At 42.9% G+C, this 19196-nt stretch overlaps 1 protein-coding gene across 6 annotated transcripts in view; it reads left to right on the forward strand.

Annotated features, from left to right (window-relative positions):
• Positions 1-19196, forward strand: part of SPTLC1 (serine palmitoyltransferase long chain base subunit 1) — an 80702-nt gene that overhangs the window by 35366 nt on the left and 26140 nt on the right. For 3 of the 6 annotated variants that reach the window (XR_004443355.1, XR_004443356.1, XM_033236793.1), the window contains exons 6-7: positions 10508-10640; positions 18182-18311. Coding sequence is in view for 4 of the 6 variants with exons in the window: in XM_033236793.1 (XP_033092684.1) it covers positions 10508-10640; positions 18182-18311 (263 nt within the window). In the remaining 2 variants the exon portion in view is untranslated. Of the gene's footprint in view, positions 1-1284; positions 1395-9941; positions 10076-10507; positions 10641-18181; positions 18312-19196 lie in introns of those variants that run through there. The other 3 variants (XM_033236795.1, XM_033236794.1, XM_033236797.1) reach the window with 3 other exon arrangements.

Here is a 19196-nt window from a genome sequence, read left to right on the forward strand (position 1 = left end):
GTGTGGTAGGAGGAAGAGAGGGAAATGCATAGCCAGCAATCTCTGGCTAAGGAAGGATTGGAGATGGTGAGGAGGGAGTGGATGAGGTTGATGGTATGCTGGAGATAATTAGGGAGGGGTAGAGGGTGGCAAGGGAACGGGAGTGAGACAAAGAGTAAGTAGAAAAGAAAAGAAGCCGGGTGCGGTGGCTCAAGCCTGTAATCCCAGCACTTTGGGAGGCTGAGACGGGCGGATCACAAGGTCTGGAGATCGAGACCATCCGGCTAACACGGTGAAAACCCGTCTCTACTAAAAAATACAAAAAAAATTAGCCGCCGGGCGAGGTGGCGGGCGCCTGTAGTCCCAGCTACTCGAGAGGCTGAGGCAGGAGAATGGCGTGAACCCAGGAGGCAGAGCTTGCAGTGAGCTGAGATCCGGCAACTGCACTCCAGTCTGGGCGACAGAGCGAGACTCCGTCTCAAAAGAAAAGAACTTCATCGGGATGGAAGAATTGGAGAGTACCTTGCCACAGAAGGTCATCTGTCCATTCTGAGAGAGTTAAGGGTGGCAGCTTGAGGGTGACACCATGAGGTATCAGCTACAATGGTCTGGAGAAAAAGCATGAACCAGTAGTATAGACAAAAGCAGGGCATTTAGAAGTAGGTGAGAATGGTGACTGGGGGCATAAGTAGACAGAGTTTAAATAGTGGGGTGACTGTGTAAAGGCCTACTGTAAATAAAAGGTATACAGCGTTATTATTCCTTTTCAGGAATGCGGGTAAGTTTAAGGGAAGTGGGGGAGAGTACTTGCGACTTCAGGAGAAGGCAGATCGTCTGATGGGCACAGTTTTATCCTGGAGCGATGAACTCAGTGGGGAGGGTTCTGCAAATGGACTGTGGTTGGGGTATTATAGACGACCAGGTAAGGTCCTGTCCACCGAGGTTGTAGAGTTTGAGGGGTTAGGTTCTTAACAAGAACTGACCGTCTGGCTAGGGTGTCTTTATATGGCTGGGTATCTAGAGTAGGTAAAAGGAAATTGGCAGCTTGGTGGGTTTCCTGTCTAACTTGTTGAAGGACCAGAAGATAATCACCAAGAGGGTTGGTGTCTGAAATAAGGTTGGGCCCCAGCAGAAAGGTGCAGCCATGTAAGAGTTCAAATGAACTGTACCCGGTGGGTTCCCAGGGTGTGGCTCGAATTTGGAGGAGTGCAAGGGGTAGGAGAGTGGTCCAGTTTTTTTTAAGCTGGTGGGTAAGTTTAGCAAGGTGTGTTTTTAAAAGGCCGTTGGCTGTTTCTACTTTTCCAGAGGACTGAGGGTGATATGGGGTGTGAAGATTCCGTTGACTGCCGAGGGCTTGGGAAACTGCTTGAGTGATTTGGCTAAAGAAGACCGGCCTGTTATCAGATTATATGAAGGTAGGGAGACCAAACCGGGGGATTGTGTCTGTTAGAAGAAGGAAATAACTGCAGTGGCCTTTTCAGACCCCATAGGAAAAGCCTCAACCCATCTGGTGGAGGTATTTGAGTTTCCAGACATGGGGCATATGAGTAGAATCAATTTGCCAATCTTGAACAGGGATAAATCCTCGTGCTTGATGTGTAAGGAAAGGAGGAGGTTTGAGAATGCCTGGTGGAGGGTAGTAGAGTGGCATATAGCACATTGAGAGGTGATTGTTTTAAGGATGGATTTCCGGGCTGGAAAAGAAATGAGAGGTTCTAAAAGGCGGGTTAAAGGTTTATATCCTACATGCAAGTGGTCATGAAAGGAGGAGAGGATAGAGTAAGCTTGAGAGGCAGGGAGAATGAGCTTTCCATGATGTAAAAACCAGTTTCCTTGAGTGGGAAGTGACTGGTAGGTTAAGGTTTCAGAAGGAGTTTCAGAAGTAGGAGTGATAGATGAGAAGGAGAAATATTGGCCACTGGCAGCAGATACTGGGGAATTTGCTGTTTCTTTGACTGTTTTATTGGTGTAGGTGTTGCCTTGGACAATGGGATCAGAGGTTTTTTGGTGTCCTCTGCAGTGGATTACTCTGGCTTTGGCTGGAAGGAAGGCAGCTTTAAGGAGGGCTTTATTAAGGGGGCATTGATAATAGAGGACCCTTGTGTAGTGAGAAAACCTTTCTGCCCAGATGACAGCATGGTGATGGAGGATGTGAAGGGCGTATTTAGAGTCGGTATGGATATTAACATGCAGTCCTTTGCCAAGAGTTAGGGCATGAGTTAGTGCTATTAATTCAGCTTGTTGAGAGGTTGTAAATGGGGAGAGTTCAGCAGTTTCAGTGATAAGATGAGTGAGACACAATGGCCTATCCAGCTTTTCCTGATGTTGATCAACTGGTTTTTGAAGAACTGCTGTCAATAAACCAAGTGTGGTCTGGGTCAGGGACAGGAAAAAGGGAAATATGGGGAAAAGGAGAGGAGGCTATGTGGATTAAGGAAGTACAGTCATGTGGATTAGGATTTGTAGAGGGTATTAAGTGAGAGACTGGGTTGAAGTCTGGTCCAAAGGCAATGGTCCCTGTGGGATCTTCAATAAAGAGTGAATGGAGCTGGAGGAGACAGGGGCCGAGAGTTTGTGTTTTATGTGTGAAGAGGAAACTAAGTCTCGGAGGTTGTGAGAGCTACAAAGGGTGAGTGGGGCATAGCCTGTGATTTTGAGAGACTCTATAAGGGCTGTGGCTGCTGTGGCGCACAGGCATGACGGCCAGCCCAGGACTGTAAGATTAAGCTGTTTGGATAGAAAGGGTACTGGTCGGGGGCCTGGTTCCTTAGTAAGAATTCCTACAGCGCAGCCCTGTGTTTTTGCTGTGTGAAGGAAGGACGGTTGGGAGGAGTCGGGAAGCGCTCGAGTAGGGGCTGTCTCTCGGGCCTTTTTTAGAGAGTAAAAGGAGGGGCGAGGGAAGGATTTAGGATCTGTGGGTTCAGCTAAGTTTCCTTTTGTGAGTTTGTGGAGTGGTTTGGTCAGGATGGCAAAACCTGGTATCCAAAGGCAGACGTATCCAATAACACCTAGGAAGGAGAGGAATAGTTGTTTGGTGGTGCTGATTGGAGTTTGGGCAATTAGCTGAATACGGTCTGCTGGAAGTGCACGCCTATGCTGGTGGAGGATTATACCAAGATAAGTAACGCTAGGGGAAGAAATTTGAGCTCTGGAGGGGGATACTCTGTACCCCTTGGAGTAGAGGTGTTGAAGAAGCAGGATAGTGTCTTGCTGGAAAGATTGATAAGACAGGCTGCAAAGAAGAAGGTCATCCACGTATTGAATGAGATGGGAAACAAATGGATGAAAAGAAAGCAGGTCATGGGAGAGGGCCTGGCTAAAGTAGTGTGGGCTATCTCTGAAACCTTGGGGCAGGACAGTCCAGGTGAGTTGTTGGTACTGGTGGGTGTCAGGGTCAATCCAAGTAAAGGTGAAAAGAGCTGGGAAGAGGGATGTAAAGGGATGGCAAAGAAGGCATCTTTGAAGTCAGTAACAGAATAATGAGTTGTAGAAGGGGGTATTGAGGATAGGAGTGTATAAGGGTTAGGCATGATAGGATGAATGGGGGAGGACAATCTGATTGATGAGACGAACGTCTTGGACTAGCCTGTAGGATTTATCTGGTTTTTGAACAGGTAGGATGGGAGAGTTGTAAGGGGACTTGGTGGGGACTAAGAGGCCATGCTGTGGTAGACGAGTAACGACGGGCTTTAGGTCCCTTAAAGCCTGTTGTGGGATGGGGTATTGGCGTTGAGCAGGATAAAGTGGCCATGTTTCAGTGGGATGATAAGGGGTGAATGGTCCATTGCAAGGGAAGGAGTGGAGGTATCCCATACTTTAGGGTTGAGGTGGGGAGATGAAAGGGGAGGTTGTGAGGGAGGTTTGGAATTGGATAAAAGGGTAGCTCTGAGATGTGGCTGTAGTCCAGGAATAGGCAGGGAGGCGGATCATGTAGTTAAAATATCTCGGTCTAATAAGGGGACTGGGCAGGTGGGGATAACTAGGAAGGAGCGCATAAAGGAGTGTTACCCAATTTGGTACCAGAGTTGGGGAGTTTTAAGGGGTTTAGAAGCTTGGCCGTCAATACCCACAACAGTTATGGGGGCAAGGGAAGCAAGCCCTTGAAAAGAAGGTCATGTGGAGTGCGTAGCCTCCGTATCAGTTAAGGAGATGGACTTACCCTCCACTGTAAGAGTTACCCGGAGCTCAGTGTCTATGATGGTCCAGGGGGCCTCTGAGACATTTGGGCAACATCAGTCTGCAGCTGCCAAGCCAAGGAGATCTGGGAAGGAGTCAGTTGGGGAGTTTCGGGTTTGAGCGCCAGGAGCTCTGGGAGTGGTGATGAGAGTCGGGCAGTCTGACTTCCAGTGAGGGCCCACACGGGGCATGGCTTAGGAATCCCGGGCTGTGGGCATTCCTTGGCCTAGTGGACAGGTTTTTGACATTTGAAGCAAAGTCCCGGAGGGGCAGTTAAACGCTGCAGTTTGGACACCTTGAAGTTTTTGCTGGTAGGCGGTGCAGCTGGGGTTTGTCCTAAGGCGGAGGCGAGCATTTGCCATTCTGAAATGCACGCTGCCACCTGGCAGCCTCTTCTCTATTATTGAACACCTTGAAGGCAGGGTTGATTAATTCCTGTTGTGGGGTTTGAGGGCCAGACTCTAATTTTTGTAGTTTCTTTCTAATGTTAGGAGCTGACTGGGTCATACAATGCATGTTAAAAATAAGGCAGCCTCTGGCCCTTCAAGGTCTAGTGCTGTATGTCGCCTGAGGCTGGCAGCTAGATGCGCCATAAACTGAGCTGGATTTTCACCTTTGTTCTGAGTGATCTCCTTTATTTGTCATAATTGACGGCTTTATATGCAGCCTTCTGGAGCCCTTGAACTAGGCAAGGGATCATGTAGTCCCACCTGCCTATGCCTTGGGCCCCTGCCTGGTAGGACCAGTGGGGGTCTTCACGGGGTACTGCCCTAGCACCTTCTTGGAGGCCAGGCTCAAAGCTCCGGCGGTCATCCGCATAACATTGAGCTAGGGTCCAAAGTGAGGATCACATTTAAGTCATTCCAAGTGAGATTATAGGACTGTGTTAAGTATTGGAATTCTTATATATACTTGGTGGGGTCAGACGGAAAAGAGCCTAAATGCTGACTGATTTGGGAAAGGTCAGACAGAGAGAAAGGGACATGAACCTGGACTGTTCCTTCGGCTCCTGCCACCTCTCAAAGGGAAATTGCTGGGCAGGGGCAAGGGGGTCGGCCTCAGGGCCAAATTGTAAGCCAGAGCAGGTGTGAGGAGGAGTGGTAATGGGAGGTGCATAAGCGGGTGGGTTGTGGGTAGAACTGGGTTCTGAGGGGGAATTAGGGCCGGGTTTGGATAGGTGTCAGGGGAGAAAGATTGGAGGGGTTAACAGACAGAGGAGTCAGCATCCCGAGTGGAAGAAGGAGGGGTAGATGGAAAGGAGATAAGGAAAATTTGGGATGGACCACATTGGGAGCAGAGGCTAGGGAGAGATCGTAGTGTAAAAACTGCCTGGATGTAGGGTACCTCAGACCGTTTGCCCATTTTGCGACAGAAGTTGTCTAAGTCCTGCAAAATAGAGAAATTGAAAGTGCCATTTTCTGTCCACTGAGAGCTGTTGTGTAATTTATATTGGGGCCAGGCTATGTTACAGAAAAAATAATTAGACGTTTAGGCTTTAGATCAGGTGAAAGCTGAAGAGGTTTGAGGTTTTTGAGGACACAAGCCAGAGGGGAAGGAGGGATGCAGGGCGGGAGGTTGCCAATGATGGAACCGGGAAAGTTTGAGGGATAGAAAGAGACAAGGAAAAGAGCAACCACTAGGATCCTCAGTGGGCGTCCCCAGCGGAGGTCCCGGGTTGTATGGCTGGCAAATGGCCAAGGCTGGTATCCCCGGCATTGACCAAACACGGAGGGAAGACTGCCTCCCCAACAAGAGTCCGTGACCAATGTTGGGTTTAGGAAACACAGGTAAGAGGAAGGTTCCTTGTCTCAATTTTGAAGAGAGAAAAAGAGGGAGAGAGGTGAGGAGAGACCGAGGCAGCTTCCCCGATCCACAGACAGAGGTGGGAGTGTTCTCGGGACTTGTCTGAGGTCCTGAGGTGGAGGGAGGTCTCTTCTATGGAAGAGCGTGGGGAGGATGGGGAGAGGTCTCCTGGAGGAGTTCCCCTGTCCCAGGCTTTCGGCACCAAGTGTTGTACACGCGTGTAATTGAGGAGACAACCTGAACAGGCTAAGCGTGAGCAACAAGGCTGTTTATTCACCCGCGTGCGAGCAAGCTGAGTCCTAAAGGGGAGTCCGCAGAGGGCGGTGGGATTGGAGATGGTTTTATAGATTAGGGGTAGGCAGTGGAAAGTTACAGTTAGGGGCCAGTTTTTGCAGGTAGGGGAAGAATGTCGCGAGGTACATTATCACGAGGTTACAGAGCACAGTGTCACGAGGTTGATTGATCACCTAGGGTAGAGCCTGTTACAATGGTAGAATGCCACAAGGTTGGCTAATCAGCTGAGACAGGTACTAGCCATTTTTCTTCTTTCGTGGTTTTCCTGTTGTCCCAGACTTTCTGGCTGCAGGAGACCTTCTGGATGTGTATGTGTGGGTCACAGGGGTCACAATGACTTGACCATGGCACAGCCTGCTCTCAGGGGACCTTACAATTTGGTCATAAAATTCCTAGATCTGCCACTTCTTCTTTCCAGTCATGGGAATCATGGTTTTCTCAGGTGTAAGCGGGAACAATCATTGCTTGCATGGCTTTAGAACACTTTGCTAAGGATCACATAAGGTACTGCATGTGAAAACATGAAAGACATTTGGCCCTGTATGTTCTAATGACTACCTAAGGGCTATCATTTATACTCTTAAGAAGAAAAAAATTGTGCGTGTCTCTATGGATTTGTGTGTGTGTGTGTGTGTGTGTGTTGTTGTTGTTGTTAGACGGAGTTTCACTCTTGTTGCCCAGGCTGGAGTGCAGTGGCGCGATCTTGGCTCACCGCAACCTCTGTCTCCCAGGTTCACGCGATTCTTCTGCCTCAGCCTCCCGGGTAGCTGGGATTACAGGCAGGCACCACCATGCCCAACTAATTTTTTTTTTTTTTTTTAAAGTAGAGATGGGGTTTCTCCATGTTAGTCAGGCTGGTCTCAAACTCCTGACCTGAGGTGATCCACCTGCCTCGGCCTCCCAAAGTGCTGGGATTACAGGTGTGAGCCACCACACCTGGCCTCTAGGGATTTTTTTTAAGGACAGTATGTATGCAAAAATATGAAGGCCTTAAGAGAAAATGTAGTTTGTTTCTAAACTGTCCCAAAGTCACCTATTTTATGGTGTTTTCTCTGGAAAACAACCAGGAAGGTCATAATCTCTCCTCCTTGTAAGTGAGAAGCTGAACCAAGCGGCTCTTATTAGAAGATAGTCTCAACAATTCAGAATTCAGATAGCTTAATTAGAAGATTGCCTAAAATGTGACCAGGTTTTTATTTTAAAATAAAACCTTTTCTTTTATTCTACAATATTAATGTAATTAAACAAACTCTTAAATAGCGTATTGCTTGTTCCATGCCAGGCAGTGTTCTGAGTGTTTTATCAGCATTAACTCATGTAGTCCTCCTGCTAACCCTTGAGGAAGATAGGACTATCCCCCCTATTCGACAGAGGAAGGCACCGAGGCTGCCCAGGGCTGAACCCCCCCCCACCCCCGGCCCTAACTACAGTCTGAGCTCTGTGATGACGGAGGTAATGAGGCCTCCCATCCCTGAGGTTCTGGTGAAGGAGCCAGACACCAGATAAGCAAGTGCAAGCAAGTGCTGAGGGCTGTGAGGTGTGCGGAGGCATTCTAAGACACCTGCCTCCATGGTCATTTCTCTGCCATGTTTAGTGCTAACAGTGAATTGTAGAATACAGTACTTTTGTTTTATTCCATGCAAGTCTACAGCTCCAGTTAGTGAAATGGATCGTACATACAGAAGATAAGGACATCAGAAATTGAAGAAAAGTGAGTGACCTTGTAGTTTTCCTGCTTGCTGCCTTCTGCTCCCTTGGGTTGAGAGTTGCTTCGTTGCACAAAGGAGCATCAGGAGAAGCAAGCTCTGCAGTTACCCATATTTACCTGCCACAAAACCTGCCTTGCAAGGCTGTCATCAGCTAAAACCCAGTGTCTTTTGATAGAAGGAAAAGACTAGTCTTTTTGAACTTTTGGGACTATGCTTGAACCAATAAGTCATTGATTGATTGTTGAGAGATTCTTCTTCCCACTTTATGGCAACTGTATATCAACAGTTACGAGTATACCTAATGATAGGAAGATTTGTAACATGCTGATTTTCATCAGCTGGGTTAACTCCTCTAAAGTCCTGAAACAGGGTCACACTCAGTTTTACAGTCTCATCATTCATCACTGAAAAGAGTCATTTAGAGCTAAGAAGTCTACAGAATGATTTAAAATCCCTTTCGTGGTTAGCAAAAATAGTTTGTATACATAGCATGTTTCTCTTTTTGAAATGGAGATACCAAATGAAAGCAAACCATTGTGGCCCGGGTTGTCCTTCTTGCTGAACTGTGAAGGTTTGTGGCAGAAATTTTCAATTAGAAGCACCATTATAATTTGAAGGAGGCCTCCTACCTGGGAACATGGGAGGTGACAAAGCGGTTGCACTCAGAGAACAGTAGTGAGGATGAGAAGGAAGACACACCCAAGAGTAACCCATGCTCAGCTACTTGGCTGTGTTCCTCTTTCTTGCTAGGTTTTGCCTGAAACCTTTTCTGATAGCGTCTCTCCTAGAGGGTGGCTGTCAGACAAAAGGGATCACAACCTTGGATTTCGTGTGATCGTAATGTCAGAGATCTTATACTCGAAGATCACCTGGGATATGTTCTTCTAAACTCTGTGTGTTGTAAAGTCCCACATTTCTTTAATATTGGTATAATGAAAAGTGTCCATTTTATAAAATAACGATAACCAATTGGTAATGGAAATCAAATGATATTGACTGTGTTAACATACAAATAGGAAGAAGCATGCCACATATTTTATCACTATTTGATAGGAATGAAATTCATAGTTCATTTTAACAGTTCTGTAACACTCTTTAGGAAGTCTGTAAATACGCTGCCTCCTGCCAGGCCGTCAGCCCTCTCTGCTGCCCCTAGCCCAGGAATGCCCAGACTGCCTGCCATTGCCCGTGCTTGGGTTCTCATCAGTAGACACACCACGGCTCCCTCATCCTGGGTCTCAAAATCCAACTCTGTGGGCTACTTTCTCGCATAGCGCTGTAAGACTGGAGGGGCCTGGCTTCTTTGAGCCCTCCCCACACAGGGCCTGTCGTGAACCTCTGTTACCTAGTCCTCCAGGCTTGGGTCCTGCCATAGTTAAAAGAGCTAAAGGAATTTTTAAAAAAATGCCTTTCCCTCCTTGATAATGCCTCATTTTAAGACTGCTGTAAACTTTTAAGATTCTAAACTGGCCAGTGGCTTGTTTATTCTAAGCATCATTGGTCCTCCGTCCGAGGGCATGAAGCCTCATGGTTCAGTCTGAGAACTAAAAGGCTGTAAGGAGGACCAGGCGCTGTGGCCCAAGCCTGTAATCCCAGCACTCTGGGAGGCGGAGGCGGGCAGATCATGAGGTCAGGCGATCAAGACCAACCTGGCTAACACAGTGAAACCCTGTCTCTACTAAAAATAGAAAAAATTAGCCTGGTGTGGTGGTGGTCGCCTATAGTGCCAGCTACTTGGGAGGCTGAGGCAGGAGAATGGCGTGAACCCGGGAGGCGGAGCTTGCAGTAAGCCGAGATCGCGCCATTGCATTCCAGCCTGGGCGACAGAGCGAGACTCCGTCTCAAAAAGAAAAAAAAAAAGGCCGTAAGGAGCTGTGATTTCAGAGGAAAATAATAATCAGTCTAATAATTATAATTTATCCTCATGATTATGTCAACATCCTCCTTACGGTACATCTATAAAAGGACTATATTTCCTTTTGTACTAGAAATTTGAATTATTATTCATTACACTTGTAAGAAATTCAGACAGAATCCCAGCCCCAAAAAGTGATGGGAGGTGCCACTACTAAATGCTGACACAGATTGTTAGAGGAGTGGTCACTGGAGTTCTAGTAAGTGTCACCTTCTTGATGCAAAGTATACAGAGTTCTTTTTGCTAAAATGCAAATAGACATTAATAAGTTAACATCAGACATTGGTGAGACCTCAGTGGTTTTGGTCAAGGGCAGTTAATGCAGGGAAACTTGGTAGGCCTTGAAGTCTTACCGTAGACTGACATCAAAGCATAACCCGAAGTTGGAACTGCCCCAGTAACACATTTTGCAGATAGATGAGTAGCTGATTTAGTTCATGTATTTTAGAAGTTGTATGGGCCTGGAATTATTTTAATAGATCTTATATAATCTATCATTTAAAAACAATTCCATTTTGGCCATAAGGTGAAAGTACTGATAATTATACTGCTTGTGTTCTTTTATTTATTCTTTAGTAGAGAAAAAGAATTATAAGACAGTTTAACCATTTAACTTTTTTAACTGAAATAGATGTTCATTTGGATTTGGAAGACCGCCTGGCAAAATTTATGAAGACAGAAGAAGCCATTATATACTCGTATGGATTTGCCACCATAGCCAGTGCTATTCCTGCTTACTCTAAAAGAGGGGACATTGTTTTTGTGTAAGTAACCTTTACCTAGTTTTCTAATAGCAATGCCTTTGAGATAATACTGATCGTCTTAGAGAAATACTTCATTAGAAGTTATCTGCATAAAATAATATTGCTTTTTGTTGTTTTTCAAGAAAGTCACCTCACCAAAAGCTTCAAAATTTGTGAAACCTTCACTTAAAAGATGCTTAACGGTGTCTATAGTCATTTATCTGCCATGATAATTATTTATTGATATCCGGATGAGGACAGCTATCTGCCTTCTTTGTGCAGCCCTGTGGCTGTGTGTTATCCTAATCTGTGGTCACCACCTCAGGTTGTCACTCAGACTGCCCGGCAAAGTCTCTCCATGTCTCATCACCCGTTCACCGCGTCTCCTGGCCTCAGCCGATCTTGCTTCCTACCTTATTAAGGATAGAGGAGCCATGACTTGGACACTTTCTTGACTACCCGCAAGTGGATCTTCACACTCGCTGCTTGTCCTGAATGCATGCTATGGAGATTTATTGTGAACGGCAGAGGGCAGCCAAGCAAGGGCTGGCAGGCTCCAGGCAGCTGATTAAACCAGTCAGAAGCATCTGTCGCCCCAAGCCAAGCCCCTGTCGTCCTTTGAGTGGACTAAAATTTGGGTCTCAAATTTACTTTTATTTTCTCTTTTCCTTTTTTCTTTTTTTTTTTTTTTTGAGACAGAGTCTCACTTTGTCGCTGGGGCTGGAGTGCAGAGGCGCAATCTCAGCTCACTGCAACCTCCGCCTCCTAACTTCAAGCAGTTCTCCTGCCTCAGTCTCCCAAGTAGCTGGGATTACAGGTGCCCGCCACCACTCCCAGCTAATTTTATGTTTTTTCCGTAGAAACAGGGTTTCACCATGTTGGCCAGGCTGGTCTCGAACTCCTGACCTCAATTGATCCACCCACCTCGGCCTCCCAAAGTACTAGGATTATGACGTGAGCCACCATTCCTGGCCTTTTCTTCCTTCCTTTCCTTTCCTTTTTCCTTTCCTTTTCCCTTCCCTTTTCCCTTCCCTTCCCTTCCTTTCCTTTTCTTTTCCTTCTTTCTTTTTTTTATTTTGAGACGGTCTTTCACTCTTGCCACCCAGGCTGAAGTGCAATGAAGTGATCTCGGCTCACTACAGGCTCCACTTACTGGGTTCAAGCAATTCTCCTACCTCAGCCTCCCAAGTAGCTGGGATTACAGGCGCCCGCCACCATGCTTTGCTAATTTTTTTTATTTTTGTTAGAGATGGGGTTTCACCATGTTGGCCAGGCTGGTTTTGAACTCCTGACCTCAGGTGATTTGCCTGCCTCAGCCTCCCAAAGTGCTGGGATTACAGGCTTGAGCCACTGCGCCTGGCCTCCTCTTTTCCTTTTTAACACCATAGCCAGAGTAATCTTTTTAAAATGTAAATCCTATTATGTCACTTTTTATTTAATACAATTTAAAGCTTCTGTTGTTGCTAAAATGAAGACCCAAGTCCTTTGTATGATCTTGTGAGCTCTGCACCGCTTTTTCAGGCTTATTTTGTACCATTTTCCTGAGGTGTTGAAGCTGTAGCCTTGCCAGCCCTGTACGCTAGTGTCCTCTCACCTCAGGACCCACACACATGCTTGTTCTGACTAGAACACTGTTCCTCCTCTCCTTTCCTACTTAACCTTCTCATCCTGCAATACTTCTACGGGGAAGCCGTCCCACACCTCTCAGAGCAGGTCAAGACCCCTGCTGCATGTGGACACAATCTTACAGCCAGAGAGAATTGATTGTTCTTGTTTAGCCATGCTCACACAAGCACTCAAACTGCCTCTCAAGGCCACTCTGCTTCTCAAGCCTCCCTCCCACACACAGACACACACACTGTCTCACACACACTCTGCTCTGCTCATTTGCTTCATACTTAACTGTACTTTTCTTTTGTAGAACTTGTAATAGTTTATAATTTTATATCTGTGTGGTTATTTGCTTCTGTTTCTTGCTGGGAGCCCATTACTTAGAATAGTATTTATCATTTAGTAATGGTCAATAAACACTAGTTCAGTAAATGAATGAAAGGAAGCTGGAGCTCAGAATAGGGGCCAGATAACTGTATGGTAGAGCCTGGCCTCCCTCAAGCCCTGCACTGGCCTCTTACTTACCACTCACCATTGGAACTCTTGCTTGTGCAGCAACAGAACTTTCTATCACAATTACTACAGAGCTGACTCTACGTGGGGCTTCTGCAGTACGTGTGACCCATTCCTCACTATAGCCCTGCAACAGTCTAGGAGCACTACAGCAAATGTCCTGGGTCTAAGTAGTACACTAATGTGAGCATAAAAATGAATATTTTTATTAATTTTTGGCACATAGTTTAAGAAATAATGTGGAACACTCATCACTAACTGGAGCGCTGTTGACTTAAACAGTGTTTCTGGGTTTTTAGTAAAAGCAGAGACAGCTGCAGTGTCATTCAGTGTCACTTTATACACAAGCACCCCACTATAAATTATTTTTAAGTTCAGAAAAAGTTGATGGTTGCTGGTGAACTCATATGCTTCCTTTGATAAATACATTCTGTTGTTTTTTTTTTTTTTCTTACTGCTAGGAAACATAGGCTAAATTCATTTCCATGTGTTATGCTCAGTGTCTTAAAACTGATTCCAGTGAGTTGCTAACCTGTTTATTCTGCTACATAATTTTAAATATTCTATCTGAAATGTATTTGAATGTATGAGTGCTAGAGGTAAACATGGTGTTTGGTAAATTTGTTTTGATAAATTTTGTCAGGCATAGACACTGTCTAATGCTTCGTTTCCTTCCTTTCAGTAAACAGTGTTCATGCTTTGCCGATAGTGGGTCTCAGCACAGTGGTCATTCATGGACTTAAGTCTGTCCTATCACTCCTCTAAGTCTGTGTTCATGCTGCTTCACAGATCTTTTTAAAATTAAACTTTTTACATTCAGATAATTGTAGATTCAAAAGCACTTGTAAGAAATAATACAGAAATCCTAAGTGTCTTCCAGTGGGGACCTCTTGCAGAATGAACAGTTTCACAGCCAAGATATTGGCTTTGTCATTGTAAGAATGCAGAACATTTCTGTCACTACAAGGATCCTTCATGTTGCCACACCCACATTCCTCCCACCTGCCCACTCCTTAACCCCTGGCAACCACTAATCTGTTCTGTTTGTTAATTTTGTCTTTTTAAGAATGTTATACAAATGGAATCATTCAGTAGGCAACGCTTTGGGGTTGGCTTTTTTCATTCGGCGTAATTCTCTGGTGGTTCATCCAAGTTGTTTCTTGTATCCAGAGTTGGTTCCTTTTGATTGATGAGTATTATTCCATGGCATGAAGGCAGCACCATTATTGAAGTTACCTATTAAAGACATCTGAGTTGTTGCCAGCTTTGTGCTATTATAAACAAAAAAGCTGCTCTAAACATTCATGTACATTCATGCTGTGTGAGCGTAAGTTTTTATTTCTGTGGAATACATGCCAAGAAATGCAGTTGCTATGTTTATAGTATTGCACAGTTTTTAAAGGAACTGCCACTGTTTTCCAAAGCGTCTATACCATTTTATGTTCCCATCAGCAATATATGAATGACCAAGGTTCTCCACATCTTCAGAGGCATTTGGTGTTGTCACTACTTTTTTAGTCAGTCTGATAGGTGTGTAGAGAAATTTATATTTTTCTGATGACTAATGATGTTGAACATCCATTCATATGCATATTTGCCATCTCTTCAGTGAAATGTCTTTTCATGCCTTTTGTCCATTTTCTAGTTGTATGATTTGTTTTTATACTGAGTTTTGAGAGTTCTTTATACATTCTAGATCGTAATTCTTTATCAGATATGTGGTTTGCAAATACAAATTTTGATGTCCACATATTCATTGATAACATATAGAGATGAAATGGATTTTTTGTGTGCTGATCTTATATCCTGCAACCTTACCAAACTCACTTAATTAGCTCTAGGAACTGTTTTTCTAGATTGCTTAGGATTTTCCATGTAGGCAGTCATCATGTCATCTGTAAATAGTTTTATTTATTTTCTGATCTACTTACTTTTTATTCCCTTTTATTGCTTTATTGCACAGGGAAGAACTTCCAGGACTGTGGTAAGAGTAGTAAGAGAAGACATTCTTGCCCTGTTCCTGATATTAGAAATAATTTACTCTTTCACCAATAAGTATAATGTTAGATGCAGATTTCTTACGATGCGCTTTATTACATCCACTTTCCTGCACCTCATCCTTTTTTTCTGAGCATTTTCATTGAAAATCAATGTTGAATTTGGTTACTTTTTCTGTATTGGTTGGTATGATCATCTGATTTTTCTTTTTTAGTCTGTTAATGTGGTGGGTAACATTGATTTATTTTCAAATATTGAACCAGCCTTGCATACCTGGAATAAACACCACTTGGTTATGGGGAATAGTTTTTTTTATAAAAAGCTAAATTCTATTTGCCAATCTTTTGTTAAGGATTTTGAATCTGTGTTCATGAGGGAGACTGTCCTATAATACACTTTTTTGATACTTACTTTGGTTTTGGTCGCAGAATAACACTTCATAGAATCAACTGGGAAGTGTTCTGTCTTCTATTTTGTGGAGCTATTTGTATAGAATTATTTTTAATTATTTAATTGTTTGGTAGAATTCTCCCATGAAACCATCTGGGCCTGGAGATTTCTTTTTTGCAAGTATCTTAAATCTGAATTCAGTTTCCTTAGTAGTTATCAGACTGTTCACATTATCTGTCATATTGAGTGAATTGAGGTAGTTTGTGCTTTTCAAGGAATTGGTCCATTTCCTATAAGTTGTCAGATGTATATGTGTGGTGCTGTTCATGGTATCCCCTTATTATTCTGATGTCTGCAGAGTCTATAGTTATATACCTTGTTTCACTCCTGGTATTGGTAGTTTGCACCTTTTCTCCTTTTTTCTTTGTCGGTCTTGTTAGAGGTTTGTCCATTTTATTGATCTTTTGAAAGAATCAGCTGTTTGTTTCATTGATTTTTCTCTTGTATTTTTCTTGTCAGTTCCATTGATTGATTTCTCCTATTATTTCCTGCCTTCTGTTCACTTTTGATTTATTTTGTTCTTTTTCTTGATTTTGAGGTAGGAGCTTAAATTATTAATTTGAAACTTTTTCTCTTTTCTTGAATGTTCATTTAGTGCTATGAATTGCCCTCTCAACGCTGCTTTAGTTGTGTCTCACAAATTTTGATGTGTTGTGTTTTCATTTGTATTTAGTTCATTTTTGTTTTGTTTTAAGAAATAGGGTGTCACTGTTTTGCCCTGGTTGGCCATGAACTCCTGAGCTCAATGGATTCTTTTGCTTCAACCTCCTGGGTAGTTGGCACTACAAGAACACACCACTGTGCCCAGCTTAGACTTTCCCATTGACCTAAGGATTATTTAGAAGTGTATTTTCTACTTTTCAGGTGTTTGGGGACTTGAAATTTGTTGTAGTTTGGTTTATGGCTAATACTGTAGTCTTTTGGAATATGTTACATGGACACTTAAAAAATGTGTATTCTGCTGCTATTTGGTGGAGTGTTCTAGAAATGTCAAGTCTTTTCGGTTGATGGTGTTTCTGGGTTCTTCTGTCTTGGTGATTTTCTCTATAGTTCTTCTATCAGTTGTTGAGAAGGATAATGAAGTTTTCACCTGTAATTGTGGGTTTGTCTATTTCTTCTTTCAGGTGTATCAGCTGTTGCACCTCACATTTTTTAGCTTTTTTGTTTAGTGCATATTTAGGATTGCTAAGTTTTCTTGATGAATTGACCCTTTTGGCATTTCGTAATGTTCTTCTCTGTCTCTGATAATTTCCTGCTTTTTGTGTATGTGCTGCCAAAGCAAACACTCTGATAATTTCCTGCTTTTTGTGTATGTGCTGCCAAAGCAAACACTCTGATAATTTTCTTTGTTCCAAAGTTTACTTTGTCAGATGCCCTTTTTATTTTGTATATTATATAGTTGTGTGTATATATCTGTATTTTTTCCTACCTATATTGTTATATTTGAAGTGAGTTTCTTACAGACAGCATATAGTTGGGTCATGTTATTTAATTTATTCTGCCTGCCTGTGTTTAAATCATGTACTTGTACATTTACATTTAATGTAATTATTGATACAGTAGGGTTTAAGTCTGTTAAAACAAAGTCTGCCATTTTGTTTTTTGTTTCTTGTCTGTTCACTCTACTTTGTGTTTATTTTCTCTTTTCTGCCTTTCTGTGGACTAATTGAACATGTTTTTAGAATTTATTTTTTCTTTGTATAGCTTTTTTTAGTCATTACTCTGAGTGTTACATTACACGTATACTATAATAGACTACTGGTGTCATCATTGTACCAATTCAAGTGTAGAAACTTTTACCTTCCTTTACATTCCTTTATTTCCCTCATTCACATTATAATTGTTTTAAATATTTCCTATACATACAGTGAGAACCACATCAGTGTTGTAATTTTTGCTTTAACTGTCCAAAATAATTTAGAAAACTCCAGAGGAGAAAAAAAGCCTAGTGAATTTGCCCATATTTTTTACTTACTGTACTTCTTCCTCCTTCCTGATAATCGAACAGTCTTCTTTTATGGCTTTTTTTCCTATTTAGAGGACTTCCTTAGGCCATTTCTTTAGGGTAGGTCTGCTAGTGACAAATACTCTTCATTTTTCTTAACGGAGAATGTCTTGATTTCACCTTCGTTACTAAAGGATATTTTTGCTGGTTATAGGATTCTGGGTTGACAGTTATTTTCTTTCAGCATTAGGAACACATTGTGATGCTTTTTTTTTCCTGGTGTCTGGTTTCTGATGAAAAATCTCCCGTTATTCAAATTGTTTTTCTCTTTGTGTAAGGTGTCATTTTTCTCTGGTTGCTTTCAAGATTTTTTTTTTGTCATTTGTTTTCAGAAGTTATCTATGATGTGGCTTGGCAACTATTTGTTTGCATTTGCCCGTTTGCATTTGCAAAGCGTCCTACTTGGCCTTCCCTGACAATACCCTCGGAGGGGCGTCGCCCTGTTAGAGCCTCTGAAGGGTCAAAGTCTAGGTTCCCTGCTCAGCCTTGCTGACATGGATGGGGCTGGGTACCCCTCATTTTTTTCTGTAGTGTTTGGCTACAGTAGAATAGTTATTATCTAAAAGTTTTCTGGCTAGCTGGGCTGCCAGTATTACTTCTCAGGGCGAAATAATGGTAATGTGTCAGTCAAATCACAGATGCCACTGATCGATCACGAGGCACACCAGTATTTTATGTTTCTTACAAAGAGAAAAGTATGTGAATACACTGATACGTCATCCATAGTAAGATGCATGCTGATTTCAGAGAGGTTAATACATAGTGAGAGTGTGCTTCTTGGAACAGATTAAGTATGGTAGTTATGTGAAAAGGACTCATGGATGAAGCGCACACAATGATGTATAAATATTCAAACATGTTTTATTTATTTGCTATGCTCATGTTAACAATCACTGATTGGTCAGCTTACAAAAACAAGCATTCCTTTTTGAGAATCTTGACAAGACCCTTTAAACCCAATTTGGTGGATCTCTTATCCTTGCAGAGACAGAGCTGCCTGCTTTGCTATTCAGAAAGGATTACAGGCATCCCGTAGTGACATTAAGTTATTTAAGCATAATGACATGGCTGACCTCGAGCGACTACTAAAAGAACAAGAGATCGAAGATCAAAAGGTATGATTCTTTTGAAGAAAATTATACAGTTCTTTTGTACTTTCTAACCAGCTAAATTATATATGAAATGGTAATTTGTCATGAAAACTTGCCTGTGGATCACTTTTGGATATTAAGAAGAGTGTTCCTGCTTATTAAATGTACTTCGTATTGGAGAGCCAAGTCTGATTGTAATTGCCTTGTCATTGCCATAATTACATATAGCAAATTGAGGGGAGGTAATCCAAGCAGCTTTCTAAGAGATCAAGAGAGGCTGAAAAACAGCATGCGTTTAGTGAGGCGGGGAGATGTCTACTCATAGCCAGGCGTAATGACACCAAAACTTACTAGGCCTTTAATGACATGTACCTAGTGAATTCACAGTAGACTTATTCATACCAGAATAAATCATGTATCAATTACATGAGGAAAGAAAGGCAGCAAGCTTATTATATTAATATATGAACAAAGTGAAGCCCTTTCTCCCCACCCCACCTCTATCCTGCTCTGAGCAGCTGCTGCCTGTGGGAAATGACTGCCCCTAACATGGTCTCCTTCCAGCTTGCAGCCCTGGTTTCAGCTCTTTCCTCTCAAGAATCTAACATAACCTCAGGTGATGGTGGTTTGGAAGTAGCTCATTGGTGTTCTGATTAGAGTGAAACAGAGGAAGTGTGTTCAGAGCATCGTTGTTAAAATTATAATTTATTTTCCCCTGATGACATGGGTAAGTAAAGTAGCTCAGGTCTGTGGTTCTGAGCAGGGCACCATGATGTGTGTCTTCATCTCAGACACAGTTTCAGGTGGACTTTGCCAGTGCAACTCATTCATAACTAGAATAAATTATAAAAATGCTCATCACATTTCTTAATTTTGTGTTAATTTTCAATTTTCTAAACATTTGCTTTA

The sequence above is a fragment of the Trachypithecus francoisi genome, unplaced genomic scaffold, assembly GCF_009764315.1.
Source record: "Trachypithecus francoisi isolate TF-2019V2 unplaced genomic scaffold, Tfra_2.0 Lachesis_group16, whole genome shotgun sequence".
Classification (NCBI taxonomy): domain Eukaryota; kingdom Metazoa; phylum Chordata; class Mammalia; order Primates; family Cercopithecidae; genus Trachypithecus; species Trachypithecus francoisi.